The sequence below is a fragment of the Empidonax traillii genome, unplaced genomic scaffold (assembly GCF_003031625.1).
Source record: "Empidonax traillii isolate 1590-97213 ecotype Southwest subspecies unplaced genomic scaffold, ASM303162v1 scaffold605:size788243, whole genome shotgun sequence".
Lineage (NCBI taxonomy): Eukaryota > Metazoa > Chordata > Aves > Passeriformes > Tyrannidae > Empidonax > Empidonax traillii.
This window is the reverse complement of record NW_020955798.1, coordinates 50,135-74,020: the sequence shown is the minus strand read 5'-3', so window position 1 is coordinate 74,020 and position 23,886 is coordinate 50,135. Positions and strand designations below refer to the sequence as shown.

The 23,886-nt window shown below is 41.1% G+C and overlaps 1 protein-coding gene and 1 long non-coding RNA gene across 3 annotated transcripts in view; one reads left to right on the top strand and one right to left on the bottom strand.

Moving 5' to 3' along the window:
• Positions 1-3,125, bottom strand: part of LOC114065013 — a 24,065-nt gene extending 20,940 nt beyond the window's left edge. For both annotated transcript variants that reach the window (XR_003572854.1, XR_003572855.1), the window contains exon 1: positions 2,943-3,125. This is a non-coding gene — a long non-coding RNA (uncharacterized LOC114065013). The remainder of the gene's footprint in view (positions 1-2,942) is intronic.
• A 5,405-nt stretch (positions 3,126-8,530) lies between these two features.
• Positions 8,531-16,580, top strand: RBBP7 (RB binding protein 7, chromatin remodeling factor). The gene is made up of 12 exons (XM_027898580.1): positions 8,531-8,646; positions 8,917-9,061; positions 10,932-11,074; positions 11,512-11,685; positions 11,998-12,113; positions 12,610-12,770; positions 13,204-13,330; positions 13,420-13,497; positions 14,064-14,140; positions 14,562-14,619; positions 15,142-15,252; positions 16,055-16,580. Exons 1-12 carry the CDS (start codon positions 8,631-8,633, stop codon positions 16,121-16,123), a joined length of 1,275 nt encoding a protein of 424 aa, XP_027754381.1. The 5' UTR covers positions 8,531-8,630; the 3' UTR covers positions 16,124-16,580.
• The last annotated feature ends 7,306 nt before the right edge of the window (positions 16,581-23,886 follow it).

The following is a 23,886-nucleotide window of genomic DNA, read 5'->3' as shown; positions in this document are numbered from 1 at the left end:
ACATTGAGCTGCTGGAGCGGGTCCAGAGAAGAGCAACGAGGCTGGTGAAGGGACTTGAGCACAAGTCCTATGAGGAGAGGGTGAGGGAGCTGGGGTTGTTTAGTCTGGAGAAGAGAAGGCTTAGAGGTGACCTCATCACTCTCTTCAACTACCTGAAGGGAGGTTATAGCCAGGTGGGGGTTGGTCTCTTCTCCCAGGCAACCAACAATAGGACAAGGGGACATGGGCTCAAGCTCTGCCAGGGGAGGTTTAGGTTAGATGTTAGGAAGAAATTCTTTACAGAGAGGGTAATCAAGCATTGGAACAGCCTACCCAGAGAGGTGGTGGATTCACCATCCCTGGAGGTTTTTAAGCAGAGATTGGATGTGGCCCTTAGTGCCATGATATAGTAATTGGAGTTGGATCAGGGGTTGGACTTGATGATCTTGGAGGTCTTTTCCAACCCAATCTATTCTATGATTCTATGATTCTATGATAATTGGATATGAACATGCTTCAGAAATAGAAGCAAAAAACACTTGAAAGTCTATCCAAAAGCTGTATTCCTTTAAAAAAAAAAATTCAAAGAAACAAGTTATGTCTACCACTAGCAAGTAGTACCCTGCAATAGGAGTGGATCTGTAGAGTAAAACGATTGGTTTTGAAGACCTTGACTCTACGCTAAATATATTTGCGGGGGTGGTAATTATTTCAGATTATCTTTTATCTGGTTCTGTACATCTACCCCCTTCACTAGCATTTGGAACATATTTCTGATTTAGTTTTCACTCAAGAATGATCCAGTTCATGTGCTTGGTGACCAGTCTGCAGTGTAAACCAATGTGCTCTAAGTGAGGACAGTCAGAAAGTTTGCTTCAAAAGTTCACTCCTGGTCCAAACTAAAATGTTAATATTAGCCCCAGAAGACTTACAAACAGAGTTTGGAAGTAACTCTTTTGGCAGGTAGCTAAGTAAAGAAAAAAAAAAATATCTGGAAAGTTATCTCTCCCTTTTTTTTTTCCTACTTGTTTGATTCACCTGGGCACAGCACTCCCATAAGCATTCACAAAGCCACTTCGTGTCTCTTTCAAATTCAAATTTCAATTCTCTTTCTATATTTTCTCTGCTGCCCGGGATGTTGCAACCATGAGAATTGGATATTTTGCTCATCAATAATTATCATCTTGCACAATCCCATCTTCCTGTATCCAACTGTCTTATTCTCAGAATATAAGAGTAAGACAGACCTCCAGGTCAATAACTGGCATCTTCCTACAGTGTCTGCAGAGCGCTGACAGAATGAGGTGCTGACCTGTGGCTGTGGTATGCAGATGTAACAGCAACACACAACTAATAACAGAGCCATGCTGGCATCCAACTTCTGCAACTGTGTCACTCCTCCAAAAAAGAAATGAGGTTATTCACAGCCTCCTTAACCTCCTATGTGCAATGGGCTCTTAAAGTGAGAGAGAGCCAAAAATGACTTCTCATATGGTATTGTGGTCTGTACTTGTATCCATAAGCTTCAGAAAAAAAACAGGTTCTTCTTCAGAAACAGGGCAGTGGTGTTATGTTAGAAGTCATCACTGCTCTACTGTTCCCCCACTGCACCTCACAGCAGAGAATCAAGGAAAAACACAAAACAGTAAAGCCAAATGTTAGCATTCTGGGCATTTGGCTAGAAATCTGAGCTTGTATTAGCAGTCATCAGTTTTGATTCCCTAAATTACTTTGGCCAAGTTGCTTAGGCCCTGTTTACATTAGATTTCCAGCTGTATGGAGAAATAGTTCAAATATGAAAGCTTAGATTTTTCTAAAGCCCCTGGTGTTATGGATTTCCTCAGTTGATGGATGCTTAGTCTCAGATACCTTTTAAAGAGGCTCTCTGCAGTATCTCAAATCACAAGATGCTTTTAAAATTCAGGTTTTATTTAATTTGATCCAGTTGTGCTGCCTCTCAGCAAAGGAGCAATTTTGTTAAAACCTTTTCCTTTAAAAAAACTCTTTGAAGAATATTTTAAATGCACATCAAATAAGGTCTTAATGGTGTCCCATGACACTGAGAGTTCCTGTACTCATATTTACCTCAGTTGTCTCCCCCTGAAGTCCTAATTATATATCCTGCTTATATCAGTAACTAAGTAGAAATTTTAAAGCTTTCCTGCTATGCCAGTAAATGAAAGCATGTGAATGGTGTTTTCACCTTCTTTCTCAGATTCTTCATCTGCAGGAGACAGACAAGAGGCAGAGAGACAATACTACTACTTGGCTGTTCAGGGAACGCTCCAGATGCAGCAGTTACCAGCAGCAGGGTGCAAACACTGACTTGCCATGGCCTGTGGTGCAGTCTCGCAATTGGTGCAAACTAACCTGAAACCAGAACCTGAATGCAGCCATCCCTGCTCTTGCCCATGGCCATGTGCTCCCCTTGGTACAGGTTTAAGACCAGGAAGATATGAGTGTGCTTAGCTTGTTCCTGTAAGGCTGAAAAACAACTCTGCTAAAAAAAATAAATCACCTAGACTGGGCATCTGACTCAGCTCCCCGCTGACCTTGTGTCTGTTAGTGCTGGGCAAGGCAGGGACAGAGAGTGGCAAGTAAGAGGGGAGACCAGATCTACTCCTTTTAATATTTTTATGGTCTTAGACTGGCTTAAACTGTTCATATAAACATGCTCTGAAATGTATTGCAAAATGGCATCAATAGTAATTGAAATGGCCCCCGAGGGATATCGGACAGACTGCTAATTGCAAGGTATGTTCAAGTATAGTACTGACTTGACAGGGCAGTGCCACTGTCTTTTTTTCTCCTAGTTTTGAACACATGGCTATGCCACTTTAGCTGCAGACACTGCTGGGAGTAACTAGCAGAAAGGGCAGCAAAGTTTATTTTCTGGGTACTGTAAGATGCTTGGGTACCCACCAGTTTTAGAACTGACTGCAGAAATGTAAACAGGCACCAACCTGTTCTCAGCAGATCCTCTATCTGCCTACTCCTCATTTATTTACATGATGTCTGTAACACGCTGTGAATCCACAGTTCCTCTGGCCCCAGCCTCTGCCTCCAAAGTAAAAAGCCACACAGACATCTGATGTAGCACCTATCCAGTAATCCACATTCTGCAGGACTGTAGTTCTCAGTATTTAAAACCTTTGGAAAGAAGACAACATATAAAAGTCAAGATCTCTAGAGTTTCCAAAGACTACACATGAGAGTGTTCTGCCATAATGACTGAGTAAATCAAACAGCACAAACAAAAATCTTCATTACCACAGAAACTGATCGGTGAGCTGAAACAGCTTGGTATGGTTCCTGTCTCAGTGGATTCACCTCTGAGATATCCAGAACATTGAAGATAATGCTGTTATTAATTGCTTCAAGTCTCAAAAGAGTTAAGAGTGAAGAACACAAAAGGAAACCATATGGTGACCTCTCAGAGAAGTCTCTGAAAAAGAAGGCCAGGCAGTTCAGGTGGGGAGAGACATTCCTGGAGATTAGAAGGCAAGAGCAGAGATCATTTTCCTTCATTGAATACTTGCAGAGGCTTTTAAGCCCTAGAGTGGAAGTTTGAAGAGGAAATGGATTATAATAAACAACTCCCTTTCACCTTCTTTGGCACAGAAGGCTTAGGCTTTCTTGTGCTTCACGGTGCTTCAGCACATCATTGAGAGCAGCAGTTTGCCTCCACTCCTTTCCATATAACTGAAAACAGCAGCTTCTGGATTAGTTTCCTCTGATTCCTGTGACCCAGACACAGGCTTGGAACTACTCAATTCCTGCTCCCTAAGTTCCTCCAAGTCCTCAAGGAGGGAGGCCAGGGCAACAAGAAATGAGGAACTCCATTGAGCTAAATCCTGGAAGCTTCAGAAGTCCAATGTCTCCTTCCATTTTATTGAAAGTCTCCCTGGTGGCACTCATTTAAGTGTTTGTATTTCTCTGAAAATAGATTGTTTGTTGTACAAATTTGCACATCTGCTACTTCTATCAAAAAGCCATATTATTTTCTGCTGAGCAAAATACTCCCTGCCATTTCTTTTAATATCCCTACAGGTCTGCAAAATCCACATATGGGCAATAACCTGTCCAGGCCAGAGCCTGCCGAACTACAGACTATACAATGACAACATATATTGGAAATACAGCAGATATTGCAGCACTGCTTCATAAGATGACCTGTTAAAAACTACTCACACATTCTCCAAGTCTTCTGTAATTCAACCAGTTCCTCTACTCTGTGCAAAATTAATAAAAGTGTGCCAAGAAAGTTGTGTAAATATCTACTTCTCAAATAATTTACGAGCTTATTATTTTTTTAAAAAGCATAGAAAATGCTAAACAAATGCCATGCAGCATAGAAATAGGCCATCAAATCCAGTTGTTGAAGGAATATTGCCTTGTCCATGCAAACAACCAAAAAAAAGTATTCAGCAGGATTGGATTTATTAATCTTTGCTTAGTGCAAAGTTAATGTTACCTCAGGAGGGGAAGGAGAGGTTTGTTATATGAGAACGAGCTTAGTTTGTACCTTACAGCATAAACGTTCTACATCAAAGGTAAAACACTGTATATTCCTGAAGACTGAAGGAATGCACAAGACTGTTACAGGATTTCTTCTCCTTTGCAGCATGAAGTTCAATACAATCTGCAATGGTTAGCTGGAAGTGTGAAGAACAGTGCTAGTTATCTGAAACTTCCAGCTCATGATTTCCTGCTACAGCATCTCAGTGATGGGAACAATCCCACCTAGAAGGTGCAATTGGAGTATGTGTCTACAAAGCTGGATAAAATCCCAGTGTGTCATGCCTTCCCCTAAGTACTGACATTCCTACAAATGCACTTCATTCATTGCAAAGTGAAAGCTGTCATTTGCACATGGCTATGCGGCACACAGGTGTTGCACATCAGTATAAAACACAGCCATGGCTGTTTAGAAGTGAACCATCAGAGAGATGTGCTGTCATTAGACAGATCCCAAACTGCATGTCACAGAGAACAAGTCCAAGACGCTGCTACAGCTCAAGATTTTTTGTGACAGCAGGGTATTGGTTGGGTGTGATTGATACCGGGGAGATGATAATTGCTGGGAACATAGAAGGAAATATTGGATAAGCAGTGGGGAAAATAAACACAGTCACATCTCAAGAAATTCTGAGTGGATGATTGCATCAACTAAACTGAGGTGTGCTTTTCTTATCTACATGTTTGATGAAAATTATGTTACATTCCAAACAGGCTACTAAGACTATGCAATGATAGCAGATATATTAGAGAATAATAAACGTTTAGGCTGCTACTTTACTTTTGCAATGGGCAATTTTGAGTTTTTGTGCAAACTTGATTTCCTTTATACAGTTTTCTGACTGAGATGGTCCTTCTCATTAATGCCTACACCTACTTGCTGAGTTGTGCTACAAACTCCATCAGCTCTGCATAATGTGTAAGAGACATAAGTAACAGCAAGCCAGCTGATTCTTTGCAGAGTAATAAATCAGCATACTTGTCTTCAAGCTGAAATTAACAAGTGCATATAATTCTTCATAAGTATATCTGGCAATCTGAAGCATGATGCAGCACATACAATGGAGGATGCGGGATGCAGTGGTTTGTTAATGAAATGAAAATGCAATATTTCATGCTTAGGTTTGAAAGAAGTATAGCTTAATAAAAATAAAGCTTATGATTCAAGTCACTCTTTTACTTCAAAAGTAATTTGTGGTACATTTTACACATACTGCAAGTGATGAGCAACAGCCTTGGATAATTGCTTTCCTTACAAAGTGTGGGAATCAAAGGATATGTTTTAGATGTGTGGTCACAGATGTGACCATGCTGATGAATTGCAAATAACCAACATAAGAGATGACGATGTGCTGTCTTTGATAGAAGTCATGTTATAAATTATCTTTTCCATGACAATCTCAAAGGGAGAAGAGCACTTAATAACAGGATTTTTGGTGAGCAGATTTAAATGAAAAGAAAATGTGGTTGTATGCAAATGTAATTGTTAACAAGGAGAAGCGAACGGTGCTGGTCACTTACCAACTGTTTTGACATCTAGGTATGACAGGTTTTGTTCACCAAAGCTAGTACTAGTTCTGGAAGCCTATTACAATACAACTTGATTTCCAGATCCTAAATAGAGTCTGCAAAAATTTTGAAGGGTTGGGGAGTAATTCTTCACTTATAGTTCAGCTAACCCCTTGAAGAGTAATTTTGTCCATCATTTTTCAAAACTAACTCACATATTCCCCATCCTATTCCAGGTAAGCTGTGGCTACAAATACTGTTTACAGCAAAAGGCCTAACAGCATCTCACCCAAATGCTCCTATATGCTTCATCTTTCAAGGGGCCATGTAATCACCCTTCAGTGAGAGCTAACAGAGGTCACTTAAAGCAAGAAAGCATGACAGAGATTTTCTTTATCCAGTATCTGAGGTTTAAATGATCAACTTTCTGTAACAACACACAGGCTCCAAAAGGTTCAGTCTCCACTCTCAAACGCTTTAGAAAGGCCTCAGCACTTTGTAGGAGTAGATGCATACTTGGCAGCAAATTCCAAAGCAACTAGTAAGCATTGCCAAAGGGAAGCCGGTGCCACATCTGGCACGACCAAGGCCCTGTGTCTGTGTTAACACGCTCAGTTGTGTGCTGATTATTGTACAGCTCCCAAGTAATTTCACAGGATTCTCATTCTGAATAAGTAAGCCATGCATAGGTTTAATTGTAATTTGTGCAGGTTAAGGATGAGATTAATATATAGTTATTTAAGTTCACTGAAAGATTTCTATTTTTTAACATGTGGGCCAGAAAAGCAATGTTGGGGAAGCTTCCTGTTGGAGGAGCTGGCTGCCTTCCTCAGCCTTCTTTCCCAATTCCCATGCTACAGCCTTTGGCTGCTATTACCAGCCTCGGGTTCTCCTACATGTAAACATTTCCCATAACTGGATTCCTTGTTTGAAAAACTGGAGACCAGACCCTAGAAGGCTCAGCCCATGAGGAGTGTTCTCACAGAGGGGAAATTAAAATTTAATGCCAGCTATTATTTGGCTGTTTCCCTCTCCTGCCACTATCTCTAGCTGAGCACAGTAAGCTCCACTACAGAGCTGATTTCCTCCCCTTCTGTGACTCCAGGCATGTGAGCCTCAGTGATACAGGATTCCTCTCTGTCAGTTTAATACTGAAGCAAGAATTTATTTTAATACTACAAGTCCCAATACGGCAAGAAAATACTTGCAATTTGGAGACAAAAAGTTCCTTAGAATCTTTAGGGGCATTTGAGACAATGTAACCTGATTCCTAACTGCCTCTATTTTCATTATTATGCTGGAAAGTGTAATTAGTGGCCAGAAAGATCTACTGTAGTTAAGGCTGTTACCTGTGGCAAGCACTGTTCACTTAAACTGGATTAAAAGCAGTTGAATTAAATCATAGAATCAGAAAATGATAGAATGATTTGGGTTGGAAGTGACCCCAAAGATCATATAGTTCCAACCCCTCTGCCATGGGCATGGACAACTCCCACTAGACCAAGTTGCTCAGAGTTCCATCCAGCCTGACCTTGAACATCTCTGGTCTTCTGTCTAGTGATAGCTGAAAGGAGAGATCAGCAAGGCTGGGCAGGCATGGTGGTAAGGCTGTATGTTTGATTTGTATGTTTGATTTGTACGTGGCTGCTCAGACGTGTCACTCTCCACAGTACAAGACAGCACCACTGACCCTGTTAGAGAGCAATAGAATTTAAAACCCTGGTAACACTGACTGATACTCTGTGTCTGAGGGTTCAATAATGCAGTTCAGCGCCTTCCAGGCCATAACTGCAACTAAAAAATAGTTCCAACCTACATTTCTTCCAGAAAATTAATTCAGCACCATTGTTGAAAAGCAGTAACTGTTCAGCCGTGGCCTCTCTAACCATTTTATATACCTGCTCTAGTGGAAGGTTCCCTCCTCATGACAGGGTGGGGAGGAGGGTTGAAATGAGCTGATCTTTAAGGTCTCTTCCAACCATTCTATGAAACAATGATTCCATAATTTCTAGTTGCGAAGTGGGACCAATATCTAAGTTTTTAATATGATTTAGGGCTTATTACCTAAGACGTAGTTAACACAGGTGCCCTCGGCGGCGCTGCTTTACCCACAGCCCCACCTCGCGGTCAGAGCGCGGCAGGGCCGGGCCGCCTCCGCCTTCCCGCGGCCCGCCCGGCCCCTCCTCGGCCCTTCCTCGGCCCCACCTCGGCCCTTCCTCGGCCCCACCTCGGCCCTTCCTCGGCCCCACCTCGGCCCTTCCTCGGCCCCTCCACGGCCCTTCCACGGCCCTTCCACGGCCCCTCCTCGGCCCTTCCTCGGCCCCTCCTCGGCCCTTCAACAGCCCCTCCTCGGCCCTTCCTCGGCTCCTCCTCGGCCGCTCCGCTCCGCCCCAGCCCGGGGGCCTGCTCGGGGCCGGGGATCTCGGGGCGGGGCAGGGGCGGTCCCGCGGCACCACCGCTTCCCTCCCTCCCGTGTTTGCAGGAGTTCCTCCGCTCCCGCCCGCCGGGCTCCTCCTCCGCTCCTTCCCTTTCTGCCTCCTCCGCTCCCTCCCCGCCCGCCCCCTCAGCTCGCTTCCCGCCCGCCTCCTCCTGCGCTGCCTTGGCGGCGCTGGGTCTCGCCCGTCATGGCGAGCAAGGACGGTAGGAGACCCCCTCCCTGCTGCCCCGTCCCTGTCCCCGGCCGGGCGGTGTTGTGAAGGTGCGGGGATGGCGGAGCTGGGGCGATCCTGGATTCCTCTCGAGGGGCTTCCGCGGGGGTGGAGCGGCTGCACTTTTCCTGCCGCCGGCCGCCCCCGAGGGCCCTGCAGGACCCCCGCTCCTGCCCCGTCGTCGCCTTGGGATGGCCCCGGCCGGGGCGGCGCCCCCCTTCTCCCCTCTCCCTGCCTCAGCTCATCCCTTCCCTTCCCGCAGTGCTGGAGGACACGGTGGAGGAGCGCGTCATCAGCGAGGAGTACAAGATCTGGAAGAAAAACACCCCCTTCTTGTACGACCTGGTCATGACACACGCCCTGGAGTGGCCCAGCCTCACGGTGCAGTGGTTGCCTGATGTGACCAGGTGAGAGAAGGGAAAAGAGGTCGGAGCAGTGCCAGGAAGGCGCAGGGCTCAGCGGGAGCTGAGTCTGTGCAGCTCCTTGTTCCACTGCGCCTTTTCTGTTAACCATGTCTGCTGAGTGACTTGAGAGTAAAAACCACGCCAGACGAGAATAATTTGGGTTAGGCTACTCTGTGGGAGCTTGTTACACTTTATTTTGCTTACAACTTTAAAAAAAACCCCTTGGATATGCAGAAGCATTCAGGAAAAAAGTCACAGGTTGATACTTCACAGAACTCTTGTTTGGCCTAGCAGAAGGTGTTGTGAGGTGTGAACAGAGAAGTCTTTCTCAGTTTATTGCTAAATAAGAGATCTAGCACTCATACGTAGTTAATTCTGATCAGAGAAATCTATCCCCTAAATTAGCTTGCTCTTGAAGACCGTTTTTCCTCCTGTACTGCAGATTACTATTCTGTTTAAGCCATAGTATCTGTCTCTGATACTTTTTAAGTCTGGACTAGTCTGTTATTCTAAAACTGGTTCTTCATGTCCAGGTTTTGTCCCTGATTCATTGGATACTGTTTCCCATTCTTTCACCTCCCCCTGAAAATTGTAGGCTCACTGGTAATTTCTTAAAGAATTGTGAACATGGGGATAGAATCTGTTTATGTGCCGCCCACTATAGAACTTAAATTGTTGCAATAACCACTTAGAGTTCCACTGAGGTAGTGGACAAAGACTGGGTGCAGGTAGGTTTTAAAATATCCTATATGTAAACTTATTGCAATTATGAGAGGATGGTCTCTTCTATAAAATTCCATCTTATATATGTGATGTTTCACTTAGTTTGGTATACCAGAATGTCTGGAGACAATGTTGAGATGTGAGCTAACTTTGTGGCATGAAGACAATGAAGTGGGGATTTGAGGGTGTGGAGCCCTTATGAGGAACACTTCTGCTTGCCTCATATTTTGCAGATTGACTTAATATTCAGTTTAAAACCTGGTATTTCCAATTATCCAGTGTCAAAATATGTAAGCCATTTAAGGCAAGGACTGCCTCTTTGTATGGCACCTGACATGATGACCTGACACCTATTCCTGATGCAAGTAAGTGCACGAGCATTGTGTGTCTGTTGTGCTGTTTTGTATTTTTGCCCCTGTACACTTGCAAGTGGTGTAGTAATGCCTGGTAGTAATAAAACATGGTGGTTTATAATTGCTTAAACGATTTCTGAATGCTTGGAGTCAGGAAACTTAATTAGTTTGTTGCTCTCAAGAATGCAGAAGTTGCTTGGTTTTGACTGCTCAAATTTTTACTTTCAGAGATAAATGACACTGTCCATCCAGCCTTTCATTTTTAATTAAATGTTGCATTTAAACACCAGAAGAGAAATTTTATTCTAGTTAACTAGGATTTGTACAGTATTAAAAAATGAGTGTCTGAAATAAAATAACTAGTAAAAGCTTCTAAGAGAAGTAACTAAAATAGATTACTACTTGTCCCCTCAGTATTTGTGTTTTATGAAAAGAAGTACTGATTGTTTTCTAAATCAATACTGTGAGACTGCTAGGAAAATTTGATACAAGTAGGTATTGTTGTTACCTTTAACTGCTGTGCAAACTGTGACTGTCCCTTTCAAGGCACAGTGACAATGTTTAGTGGCTTGTTTTGTCACTCTACCCTTTCTGGTTGTATCTTTGGCTTGCTCACATCAGAGTCTAGTTTGCTTTATTGTGTAAGTCTTTGTGACAATAGGAAGGATTTCTTACATGAGTATCTCTTTTCCAGCTCCCTGAAGAGGTATGGATCTTGAGGGTTATTGATGCTATAGCTATGAAACTTCTGGAACTGAGCACATCATTTTCTTCCATGCATTTATTGTTCTAAACAGGCCAGAAGGGAAGGACTATGCTCTACACTGGCTGGTTTTGGGAACGCACACGTCCGATGAACAGAATCACCTGGTTGTTGCCAGAGTCCAGATTCCCAATGATGATCAGTTTGATGCTCCACAGTATGACAGTGAGAAAGGAGGTGGGCATGCAACATTCTTAGATTCTGTTTTAGCAATATCATTGCTAGTTGTTCTCATAATGATATTCTAACTCTCCGCTAAATAATAAAGTGGACGGATGCATCCTTACGAGTCCACACTAATTCTGATCATTAACTGTGACTAAAAGAGGAAACTTTGTTTCAGAAGAACTCAGGTAACATTATGATACACAATCCCTACTAGAATTTCTACCAGCTCTATCAGTTGTGAAAACTGATACATGTCTACCTCAAATGCCCTGAAAGAGGATTCCAAATATCAGAAGTGTGTCACATGATGTGAACCTGTCCTAGTCTTTCTTTTATTTGATAGGATGCTTACCACTGTTTCTTGGAGTGGGGAAGATGCTGTGAAATGCTGCTTCGAGAGTCTAAAATAATTGATGTGATAAACTAACATTTTCTGACAAATGTAGAGTTTGGTGGCTTTGGATCTGTGACTGGCAAAATAGAAATGGAGATTAAAATTAACCATGAAGGTGAAGTGAACCGTGCTCGTTACATGCCGCAGAATCCCTGCATAATTGCGACAAAAACACCGTCTGCCGATGTGCTGGTATTTGACTACACTAAACATCCTTCAAAACCAGGTGGGTTAGGCTCCTCAAAGTTAATCAAAATGCCTCTTGTTATCGAGGGCTAAGCTTGTGTTTAACTGTGATCGGGAGGATGGTTGATGGGTTCTGAAATCTGAATGAGAAGGCCCATATCTTCAATGACTTTAACTGTCTAGTTATCCTCAATATTATAAGAGAATGTTGATACAAGTAGCAGAACCTCCAAAGAGGTTCAAGTATAAAATATAGTTATTGCAACAGAAACAAAGTTCTTGGGTGATAATGATACTCCTTTGGACTGATGTGCAAGGTGATGCTAAATGGAAGGAATTTTCTCTCTTTCAGACCCAAGTGGAGAGTGTAATCCTGACCTTAGATTAAGAGGGCACCAGAAGGAAGGCTATGGCTTATCGTGGAACTCAAATTTGAGTGGACATCTTCTCAGTGCATCCGATGATCATGTAAAAACCACATCTTTTCCCCCATTTAAAGAACCCTAAGTCCTCGTAATTTATGATTTAATAGATAATTAGAAAAAAATCTAGCTTAGTGCAGCTGTGTATTGTTATGTGAGAAAGTTCTCACATATTGTAATTATATTTCTAAAGGCTGTCAGTTGGCTTCAGGCTGTAATTGACATGTTCTTTTTAAGGTTCTTGATGGAGTAAGAACAGAATGTTTTTATAGTTGTCTGCTGGAAGAAGCCCCTTAAACTGGGTTTAGTAAGACTCTCAAGGATTGATTGAACTAATTGCTTATAAATTTCTTTGTGGACTTTAAAACTGTGTATTATTTTTGTGACCTTACAAGTAATCCTTGGGCCTCAAACTTACAGAAAACTAACTGATAACTTAGCTTCAATTTATCTCTCTGCTTGTATGTAGAGTGTGATTAATATTTGTCTGAAAGATAATAGAGTCAGAGTCTGCATTTCAATAGAATGTAACCTATTTACAGACAGTGTGTTTATGGGATATAAGTGCTGGACCAAAAGAAGGCAAGATTGTGGATGCAAAAGCCATCTTTACTGGGCACTCTGCAGTAGTAGAAGATGTGGCATGGCATCTGCTCCATGAATCTCTGTTTGGATCTGTAGCGGATGATCAGAAGCTTATGATGTAAGTTGGGGTTAGGAGGTTTCTGCATAGTGCCTGCTGAGTGCTGCTAGTGGACCTAGTACAGAGTACTTGGATTAAAAAAGAAAAAAAAGAATTTTGGAATAATTTCATGTAGCTCTTTTAGGCAATTAACTACAGTAATGTTGCAGAATCACTGAAATCTACACGCTATTTAATGTGCTCACATAATTTGAAAAGAAGATGTAACTAATATCTATGTCAGCTTCCTGGTGTGAGCTGCTCATGTACAATAGGCACAAAATACGGAAGATTTTGGAATGAAAAATGTAGCTTCAGAGTTGGGTTTAGTAATAATGTTGTCTTCTTAAACTAATGTGTAATGAAAAAGAACCTTCTGTAAAAACTTTTGTTTGTTTGCTCTCCCTCTTTCCTCCTTGCCCCTAACCCTTCCCCAAACCCTCCATTGCAACAGCTGGGACACAAGATCTAATGCCACATCCAAGCCAAGTCACTCCATAGATGCTCATACAGCTGAGGTCAACTGTCTGTCCTTCAATCCTTACAGCGAGTTCATTCTGGCAACTGGTTCTGCTGACAAGGTTTTTACTCATGTACACTTTACATTGTGAAGTATTCTAGATGAAAGCTGTTATAATAAAAACAATTTCTTGTTACTTCTGTCTGCCAGACGGTGGCTCTATGGGATCTTCGAAATTTGAAGCTGAAACTCCATTCTTTTGAGTCTCATAAAGATGAGATTTTTCAGGTGGGTAAACATCTCACAACCTGTAAAAAAAAATGAGAAGAGTACTGACTTGGAGAAGAACATGAAGATTTGTGTTCTTGTAACACAAATAAGTCTGTTGAACCAAAATTCCCTATTTTATGTTTAACAATTACAGACAGTACCACATAGTTTCTTTCTCACTTTCCCCACTTGACTTTGAGGCAAGTAGTCAACAACTTACTGCTAAAAAAATTCTGGGCATTTGCAAGTACCTTCAGTACAGGTAGAAGGTTTCTCTAAAATGATGTGCTATAGAGAGGACTTGGGTTCAAACCTAATTTTGTGAACTCTGTAGTTAGATGCAAGTAACAGTGACTTTTTAGACATTTCATAAAATGTGGTAAATCTGTAACAGTGAAATTATGTCTTTTCAGTTTGAGAATAAGACTTGAAAGCAGTCTATTTGAGATATTGGATATCCTTTGTGCTGGAAGAAACTGACTTATGGAGTATAGTTGTTGAAAATTAGTGGACAGGGTGCTGGTTATTCAGGTTATGGTTTAGAAATCAGTAGCTGTTTCTCTTAAGTTGTTTTCTTTCAATAGGTTCACTGGTCTCCTCATAATGAAACAATTCTTGCTTCAAGTGGTACTGATCGTCGGCTTAATGTATGGGACTTAAGGTGAAGAGCATTTTTTTTTCTGTTAGTATATATGAGCAGATGGCAAAAAAAAAAGGGCTGAAGGCCTGCATTATTTGGCAGACTTGATTTGTGCTGTTCTCTAGCCCTGCTTGCTTGCCTACCTCAGGCCTCGTCTTTCATGTATAATTAGAAACAGCACAGTACATCTAATGTTACTTCTCCATCAGGATTTCTTGCTAATAGAATTGCTAGTAATAAGTGATTTCTGCCTTCACAAGTTAAGATTCCATTTCAGTAATGACATTGCAAAACAGTTGATGTTTTATACCTGAGGCTTATAGTTATTTCACACTGAGGAAAACCAATAGCAAATACTGGAAACTAAGGCCAGGAACTGTTCAGTTAAGCAGATATAGAACGCGTTTGTTATTAACAAAAAGTATGAATTACTTTCTTACAGTAAAATCGGAGAAGAGCAGTCGGCAGAGGATGCAGAAGATGGGCCTCCTGAGCTGCTGGTACACTTTTGTTCAGGTTTCAGTGCGCTGACATGTTGTGTGGCAGTGTGATGCCCTGTCACTGTGCTGCTAAAACTGCAGCAGTTCATAAATCTTTTTACCTCCCTTGTTTCCAATTCATTGCTCTAACTTGCTGTAGGCTTCCTCTGTTCAATTCTGAAGGTTTCTCCATTTCCTGTATAACTATGGAAGTGGTCTTAGAGGTAATCAGTAGAAAATGTGGCTGGATTTCACAGCCCAACCTTGTGTGAAGAGGCACTGTTTTGATGATGTCAGTTGTTGCTATAATAATACAAAATGTTGTCTCAAATGCTCTCTCAGCAACTGCATTTGTGTCCATAAGCAATGAATGGGAAGTGGTTTCACACACACCTTCCTTATGTCTGTATTATGAACCTCTAGTAGCAAGTGTTTTCTGTGTGTAGTCATTAGCATGATGAATTTAACTTCAGAATCTTGCATTTTAACAGATTTCTCTAGAGCTGAAATGGCTTTCTGAAGCTTGTGGGTATTTTTTAACAGTTTATTCATGGAGGACACACTGCCAAAATTTCAGACTTCAGTTGGAATCCTAATGAGCCTTGGGTAATCTGTTCTGTATCAGAGGACAACATAATGCAGATATGGCAAATGGTGAGTGTCACAACAGCTCTTGAGTTGCTCTGAAACTTGTTGCATAAATGAAACTGAAAAGCTTTTTCTTAGGGCAGCTTGTGCCTTCAAGGACTGAAAGCAGTCTGTCCTCTGTTACTCTCTAGTCAAACAGTGCAACACTTTAAAAAGAAAACCAAGACTAAAACAACTTGAATAAATGCAACTGCTAGTTAATTCTTGAGTCCAAGTCTTAGGTACTAGTTAATATTAAGAATAAATGTGGCAGTTGCAAACTTATAGGCAATATTAGCCAAGACTTCCTTTTTCCCTCTCTCCCCCATATGTTGGCTGTGAAGCAAGATGTCTTTTAACTCACCCATTAGTTCATATTACTTTACATTATAGGAGATTGATCAGCTATCTTACAAATGGGTAGTGAAGTGATTTGGGAATAAATTAAGCTTAAAAAACTGTAGTGGACTGAAATGTGTGTCACAAGTCAGGCTTCTGTCTTTTTAATATCTGCTCTTGTTTTGTGTGTTCAGGCTGAGGTTGAAATAATTCCAAATAAAATGTTCATCGTAAGGCTAGTGGTTAAATGGCAATGCTTATGCTGCTGAAATAGAACAGGGCAAGAAGGCAACTGCCAAAATGTAGCCAGTGTGTGCGCATCCCTGAATTTGTCTGCCCTTCAAGAAAAGGCAGGGAGAAGGTCCCTTCAAGGAGGGGGATGATGTCTGTGCCACCTTGGTATTACCAAAACTTTTTCTATATGAAGTGTAGAAGATTGTTTAAAAACGATTGTGTCTACTACTTGTCATGTAATGTTTTGTGTCTTCAGGCAGAGAACATTTACAATGATGAAGAACCAGATATAGCAGCAGCTGAACTGGAGGGTCAAGGAATATAACTTTTCTTCCTCAAGGAACTACTGGGAATGACATAGTAAATATAATTCAACTACTGTATGCATAAAACAAAGCCCCTAAGAAAAAATGAAACTAAAACCAAATAAAACAAACAAGCACTGGGCAGAAGCATTACATCAAAGCAAGAATATTCTTAATTGGGCACAAAAAGCTTGTATAGTCAAATTGTCATGGGATACCCTTGGTCATTTGGGCACTTGGAGCTGTTGTATACTGTACATCAAATAGCTTTAGAGAAAATAAGAATGACTTAATGAGTACATCTATATTTTTAAACAAACTTAGTGGGTTCCTGTAAATAAGACAGTCAAATCCTCACTCTTCACACGTAGAAAGTGTACACCCCTGCGCCCTTTTTATTAATATGTAAAAAGAGCTTTTTGCTTTTACACACCCCTTTTGGATTGGCTTTGCATAAATAAAATTTGTTAAAAAAAAGTTCAGTGTGTTTAATGTGCGTTTGGCATAACGTGAGTGCCTTTGTGCCTGAATATAATTTAACTGCTGCGTGGTGATATAGAGGTATGTATTTTTTAGTTTATAACTTACCCTACAATTAAATGTCTGGGATGATGAGAATTGTCTTGATGAAAAAAAAAAAAAAAAAAATTTGATAGGAAATTTGACTCCTTCACAAAGAGAATGGGTATAGGAAGAGGTTTGGGGGATCCATGGGGATGTCTAGTAAATCTGTGAAGTTCAAATATAAATCTTGAACAGAGGCAAGTAACTTCTTTAGGTTTGGGTGGTTAGGGGTTTGGTTTTGTTGTTTTTTCTTAGTATTTTGGTGGGTTTTGTCTGCGTGCGTGTTGTGGGGTTTTTCTGAGTGGTGGTGGAAGCACAGCCCTTTAATATTTTCTTCTCATAAATGCTAAGGTGCCAGTGACCTCTCAGTGAGTTGCTGTCACCTGTATTTGGTTAGAGCTCTCCTGTAGCATTTTTTTTTGATTAAGTGAGGCAATTGGGCAGGTGTCTAAAATACATTAGTATCTGAACAAATATGAGACAAACATACAGTTTGCTTCTAAACCTCTGGCTGACTGAAAAGGTGGAGACTTTGGACTGTGTAGAAGTAAAATTACTCCATATTTATCGTGGATCTAGAGAGAAGTTAGGGATTACTTTGGGAGCTGTCAGACAAATCTAAGTCCGTGTCTAACTGGAGTTTAAATTAAAGCTCTTAGTTACTTAAGACAGGCCTTAATAAAATGAAAAGCTTTAGTGGTGGCCATTGCTTGGATGCTGGCAAGGCCTTGGCCTTTTTCTGGGAGGTGGCAAGTAGTTTCCCTCCCCGCTCACCCACCTATGAAACTGTCTTCCATCTGTACCCGTGAGATTTTCTTCTTATTCTCTCCCCCACCCTCCTGGGAAATGCAAGTGACAGCAACTGATAAGCATTAAACATGCTGAATTCAGAGATGATTTTTGATCAGGCCCTATATGCCTTTGACAGTCATTCTGACACATGCTGCTCTTGAAAAGTAGGAAATGAAGATGTCAAAGACCTGACTTACTGGAAAAAAAAAAGTGCTTCCCAGAGAGCACATTGGTGGCTCCTCCTGGTACAGATAGAGCAGTAGCCTCTTATGCAACCCCTCCTGCTGCTGGTATTTGTTAGTGCTGACTTAAAGGAGACCTACTGGCTGCTTGGCACCAGCACATACAGCTCAGCTCATCCCTAGAATTGGTGACTCCAGTGTTATGTGTCTGTTGTGGTTGGGGTTGTTCACTCAAGTCTTCTTACTGCCTCACTAACTGAACAGGAGTGGGAAGGTGGAGTGTACTACTTGCAGTGTTCTTCTCATTGCTTTTCTTATGCTACATATTTTAAATTCTCTGCCTGCTGTTACCAGGACCCCCCTGCTTTGTAGACACTGAGTCACCATGCATAGACTTGTGCCTCTCCATATATTTTTTAAGAAATTCCTATTGAAGGGATGCAGGTAGGTCCAAAAGAACTTGAATATTGCCCTGGAAAAGTTGAGATGCTGTTGGATTTCAGCAGGAAGGTGGCTGCTGGACAGAATGTGCTAAACAGCATGAAAGGTCAAACCTGCCAAAGAACACTATGGCCACTACTTAATTAACCATGCTTTGATTCAGCTGGTGTTCTTGGGTGTAAAAACACTAAGATGCCATACACAGGAAGTGGAAATTAATGCATTCTCTAAATATGGGTTTGGTTTGCCACTCACCCCGCCTAAACCTACATTTGTGGGGTTTAAAGTCATTATACCTTGTCCTGTCACTCTATGCCCTTGTGAAAAGTCTCTCTTTGACACTGGTGCTGTGAAAAGTTTGTTGACTGAAACACCAGGAGCTCAGATGTGGAGCTCTATAGGTCACTCACTCGTGGTACCTTGAATGTCCCACAAAGCCCTGCTGCTTCCCCATAGAGCACGGAGGAGCTTGGGCCTAGGGATGCAGCCAGTACCTGCTCTCTTACAGCCAAAAGGCAGCAGGATGGATAATTTATTATGGAACAAAATAAGAACACAATTTCATTAACTGTACATGTAGTTTAAAGTGCTGCAGTAAATACAACTTCTGCACTGCTTTATTTTCCTTGAGTCTGAATTGTCTTTCTGAAGACCTGTGTAAACACACAGCTTCCTGCAGTAGCAGCAACTTCACAGCCGCCTTTTTTAGGCAGTTCTAGGACAGCTCAGTCTCACAGCTAGTATTTAATTAGGAGAGCCTATATCTTGTTGGCTTAAAGCTTTTTGTTTGTTACTGAGTGAGAATGTGTTGCTGGAACCAGTATGTTTTTTAATTTGCAAATAATTTTTTTATATACTTTTTTTTTATTGCCTGAGTAGCATACTTGTGAAATGCTGGAAGATCATTATATTTAAGGCTATTTGGCTGAGATTTTGATTTTAAAAACTGGTACCTCCAAAGAAAGTAGATAACTCCTTATGAACTGCTGTTCAGTAGTAGTTAATATAATGGAAATTGAAGTTTAAAAAAAAATAAAACAGTCAACCTGAACACCTCCAGCAAGATATTTATTTATAGGATTAGTCAACAGTTACTTTAGGTGTGCTTACACAGTACTTATGGAGCATACTTAATTCAATGTGTTATTCCTGCAGGTTGGTACGTGCTGGGAGAGGAAACAGCATCAGGCTTTTAATCCACTGGCCTTTCTTTTCAAGGGAACAGNAAAAATAAAAAAAAAAAAAAAAAAAAAAAAAAAAAAAAAAAAAAAAAAAAAAAAAAAAAAAAATTGGATAGGAAATTTGACTCCTTCACAAAGAGAATGGGTATAGGAAGAGGTTTGGGGGATCCATGGGGATGTCTAGTAAATCTGTGAAGTTCAAATATAAATCTTGAACAGAGGCAAGTAACTTCTTTAGGTTTGGGTGGTTAAGGGTTTGGTTTTATTGTTTTTTCTTAGTATTTTGGTGGGTTTTGTCTGCGTGCGTGTTGTGGGGTTTTTCTGAGTGGTGGTGGAAGCACTGCCCCTTAATATTTTCTTCTCATAAATGCTAAGGTGCCAGTGACCTCTCAGTGAGTTGGTGTCACCTGTATTTGGTTAGAGCTCTCCTGTAGCATTTTTTTTTGATTAAGTGAGGCAATTGGGCAGGTGTCTAAAATACATTAATATCTGAACAAATATGAGACAAACATAGTTTGCTTCTAAACCTCTGGCTGACTGAAAAGGTGGAGACTTTGGACTGTGTAGAAGTAAAATTACTCCATATTTATCGTGGATCTAGAGAGAAGTTAGGGATTACTTTGGGAGCTGTCAGACAAATCTAAGTCCGTGTCTAACTGGAGTTTAAATTAAAGCTCTTAGTTACTTAAGACAGGCCTTAATTAAATGAAAAGCTTTAGTGGTGGCCATTGCTTGGATGCTGGCAAGGCCTCGGCCTTTTTCTGGGAGGTGGCAAGTGGTTTCCCTCCCTGCTCACCCACCTATGAAACTGTCTTCCATCTGTACCCGTGAGATTTTCTTCTTATTCTCTCCCCCACCCTCCTGGGAAATGCAAGTGACAGCAACTGATAAGCATTAAACATGCTGAATTCAGAGATGATTTTTGATCAGGCCCTATATGCCTTTGACAGTCATTCTGACACATGCTGCTCTTGAAAAGTAGGAAATGAAGATGTCAAAGACCTGACTTACTGGAAAAAAAAAAGTGCTTACCAGAGAGCACATTGGTGGCTCCTCCTGGTACAGATAGAGCAGTAGCCTCTTATGCAACCCCTTCTGCTGCTGGTATTTGTTAGTGCTGACTTAAAGGAGACCTACTGGCTGCTTGGCACCAGCACATCAGCTCAGCTCATCCCTAGAATTGGTGATTCCAGTGTTGTGTGTCTGTTGTGGTTGGGGTTGTTCACTCAAGTCTTCTTACTGCCTCACTAACTGAACAGGAGTGGGAAGGTGGAGTGTACTACTTGCAGTGTTCTTCTCATTGCTTTTCTTTCTCATTGCTTTTCTTATGCTACATATTTTAAATTCTCTGCCTGCTGTTACCAGGACCCCCCTGCTTTGTAGGCACTGAGTCACCATGCATAGACTTGTGCCTCTCCATATATTTTTTAAGAAATTCCTATTGAAGGGATGCACATAGGTCCAAAAGAACTTGAATATTGCCCTGGAAAAGTTGAGATGCTGTTGGATTTCAGCAGGAAGGTGGCTGCTGGACAGAATGTGCTAAACAGCATGAAAGGTCAAACCTGCCAAAGGACACTATGGCCACTACTTAATTAACCATGCTTTGATTCAGCTGGTGTTCTTGGGTGTAAAAACACTAAGATGCCATACACAGGAAGTGGAAATTAATGCATTCTCTAAATATGGGTTTGGTTTGCCACTCACCCCGCCTAAACCTACATTTGTGGGGTTTAAAGTCATTATACCTTGTCCTGTCACTCTATGCCCTTGTGAAAAGTCTCTCTTTGACACTGGCGCTGTGAAAAGTTTGTTGGTGTTCTTGTTTCTTTACTGAAACACCAGGAGCTCAGATGTGGAGCTCTATGGGTCACTCACTCGTGGTACCTTGAATGTCCCACAAAGCCCTGCTGCTTCCCCATAGAGCACGGAGGAGCTTGGGCCTAGGGATGCAGCCAGTACCTGCTCTCTTACAGCCAAAAGGCAGCAGGATGGATAATTTATTATGGAACAAAATAAGAACACAATTTCATTAACTGTACATGTAGTTTAAAGTGCTGCAGTAAATACAACTTCTGCACTGCTTTATTTTCCTTGAGTCTGAATTGTCTTTCTGAAGACCTGTGTAAACACACAGCTTCCCCTTCAGTAGCAGCAACTTCACAGCTGCCTTTTTTAGGCAGTTCTAGGACAGCTCAGTCTCACAGCTAGTATTTAATTAGGAGAGCCTATATCTTGTTGGCTTAAAGCTTTTTGTTTGTTACTGAGTGAGAATGTGTTGCTGGAACCAGTATGTTTTTTAATTTGCAAATCATTTTTAAATACTTTTTTTTTTATTGCCTGAGTAGCATACTTGTGAAATGCTGGAAGATCATTATATTTAAGGCTATTTGGCTGAGATTTTGATTTTAAAAACTGGTACCTCCAAAGAAAGTAGATAACTCCTTATGAACTGCTGTTCAGTAGTAGTTAATATAATGGAAACTGAAGTTTAAAAAAAAATAAAACAGTCAACCTGAACACCTCCAGCAAGATATTTATTTATAGGATTAGTCAACAGTTACTTTAGGTGTGCTTACACAGTACTTATGGAGCATACTTAATTCAATGTGTTATTCCTGCAGGTTGGTACGTGCTGGGAGAGGAAACAGCATCAGGCTTTTAATCCACTGGCCTTTCTTTTCAAGGGAACAGTGTACAGGAGTTTTGAGACCTACCTTTTTTGTTTGGGCTCTTTCCAGAAGAATGGTTATAACAAAAAACTACTGAAGGTAATTTAAAGTGAAAAAACCTGCCAATTTAGGGTGACTTCCTCACTTGTTCTCATCACATATGTATTAGATGCACTTTTTCAGCATAAAGGGTATTTTTTCTCTCCAAGATTTTCAGCCTGCACCAAGGAAATCTGAATTCTTTCATCTTTGTACTGAAATACAACATGAATGACAGTGAAACCATAAACTACATTTTAAACCTGGTATTTTATTTCAACAGATGTGTTTTTCTGGAAGTTGAATGATAAAAATCTTCAGCCACGCTCTCCCATCAGACCACAGCAGCCCTTCTGGAGAGCAGCACTCTCACACTGTGGCAGACTGGTCTTTTATTGCTAATAAAGCCAAGGGCTGTTACTAGTGTTCATCACAAATTTTTGTTTCCACTTTAAGAACATTCCTGCATTTTGCTTCAGTGTGACAAAAAGCATTCCAGTGCTTTTCCTTTACTTGTATGAAGAACTGCATTTGCTTTTGTAGCATGCAAGACCCTTGAGAGCATTAACTGTTTCTACGTGGTTTATCCTGTTACCCATACTATACTTCATTATTATTATCTGTGTGCACACGATGCCTTTTCATTTCAGCACTGAAACAGCTGAACAAAGCTGTGTAAACTCTCTATAAGGAACAAGTATTTAAGTCAACACCCAGTCTGACCTGTTGCTCCTCAGCCACTGGGAAGTTCAGTGTGGTAGGTTCCTCATAGACACCTCTCCCAACATCAGCTTCTGTCCTGTGAATTTCCAACCCAGATAGTCAAACATGCATGCTATTCAACTATACTGTTCAACTATTCATCCCCTTTTGGATCTTTACTTTAAAACATCAAACATGGACAAAATCCATATCCTGGAGAAAAGGGTTAGAAGAGTCAGTAACCAGTGGCAGAGAACAGCAGATGTGCAATCAAAGGCAGCAAAAGCTCTGATGAGCAGGATTTATGAAACAGACATGACCAAAATCAAATGGTTTTATATGAATATAAGTGTGTGCGTGGGGAAACCAACCAAACAACTCCAGCATATTACAAGGGTTAAATACCAGTATGTTACCTTGGACTTGGCAGAACTGAGGTAGCTATTTTGACCCTTAACACCAGGACATAAATTCAGTGGAAGTGACAGTAAACTACACCAGTATGGAGTATCTGTCAAATCGATGTAGTTAAATAAAGTTTAACAATGAGTGACTTCATCTCCTCAGCTTGAACAAATACCACCAGATATAACAGGTTATTTAAATTGAGAGGGTATTTAAAATAGAGGCTCTAAGAGGTTACTTTCTTGAAGCAAAGCTGTAGGAGCAGTGCTCTTGGCATAGTCTGGAATCACACAAAGGCCTGCTTTGACTGTTGCAGTCCATGAGACAGGCACACCCCAGATCCCTGTTTGAACAAGAAATCCAAAACAACATGCGACCTCAAAACTTAGAGATAACAAATAGTTTTAAAGGAAATTAAAGTCTTCACAGGTAGCACAGTATTCTGAAATTACTTAAAAGTTCAGGCTAGATGGGTACCAGAGTCAGCAAGATCCATAACAGTTAGATGGGACTGAGTTAGGCTGTTAGAAGGAAATACAGCCTTCCTTCAAGAAGAAATGTCTAAACAAGAGAAAAAAGGTGAATTATCAAAAGTTTAATATAAAACATAAAAAACAAAACAAAATCAGAAAGAAACAAGAAGTACCTGTGAGGAATAACTTTCTAAAGGCCTAAAAGCAAAAATCTTTGAGTACATCAAACACATGCCTGTCTGCCAGGGAGATGATGCCCTGGCAGCTAGGCTGGAGGGCTCAGAATGCAGCTGGTGAAAGAGGTTCTCCCCTCAGACCTAATCTACACAAGA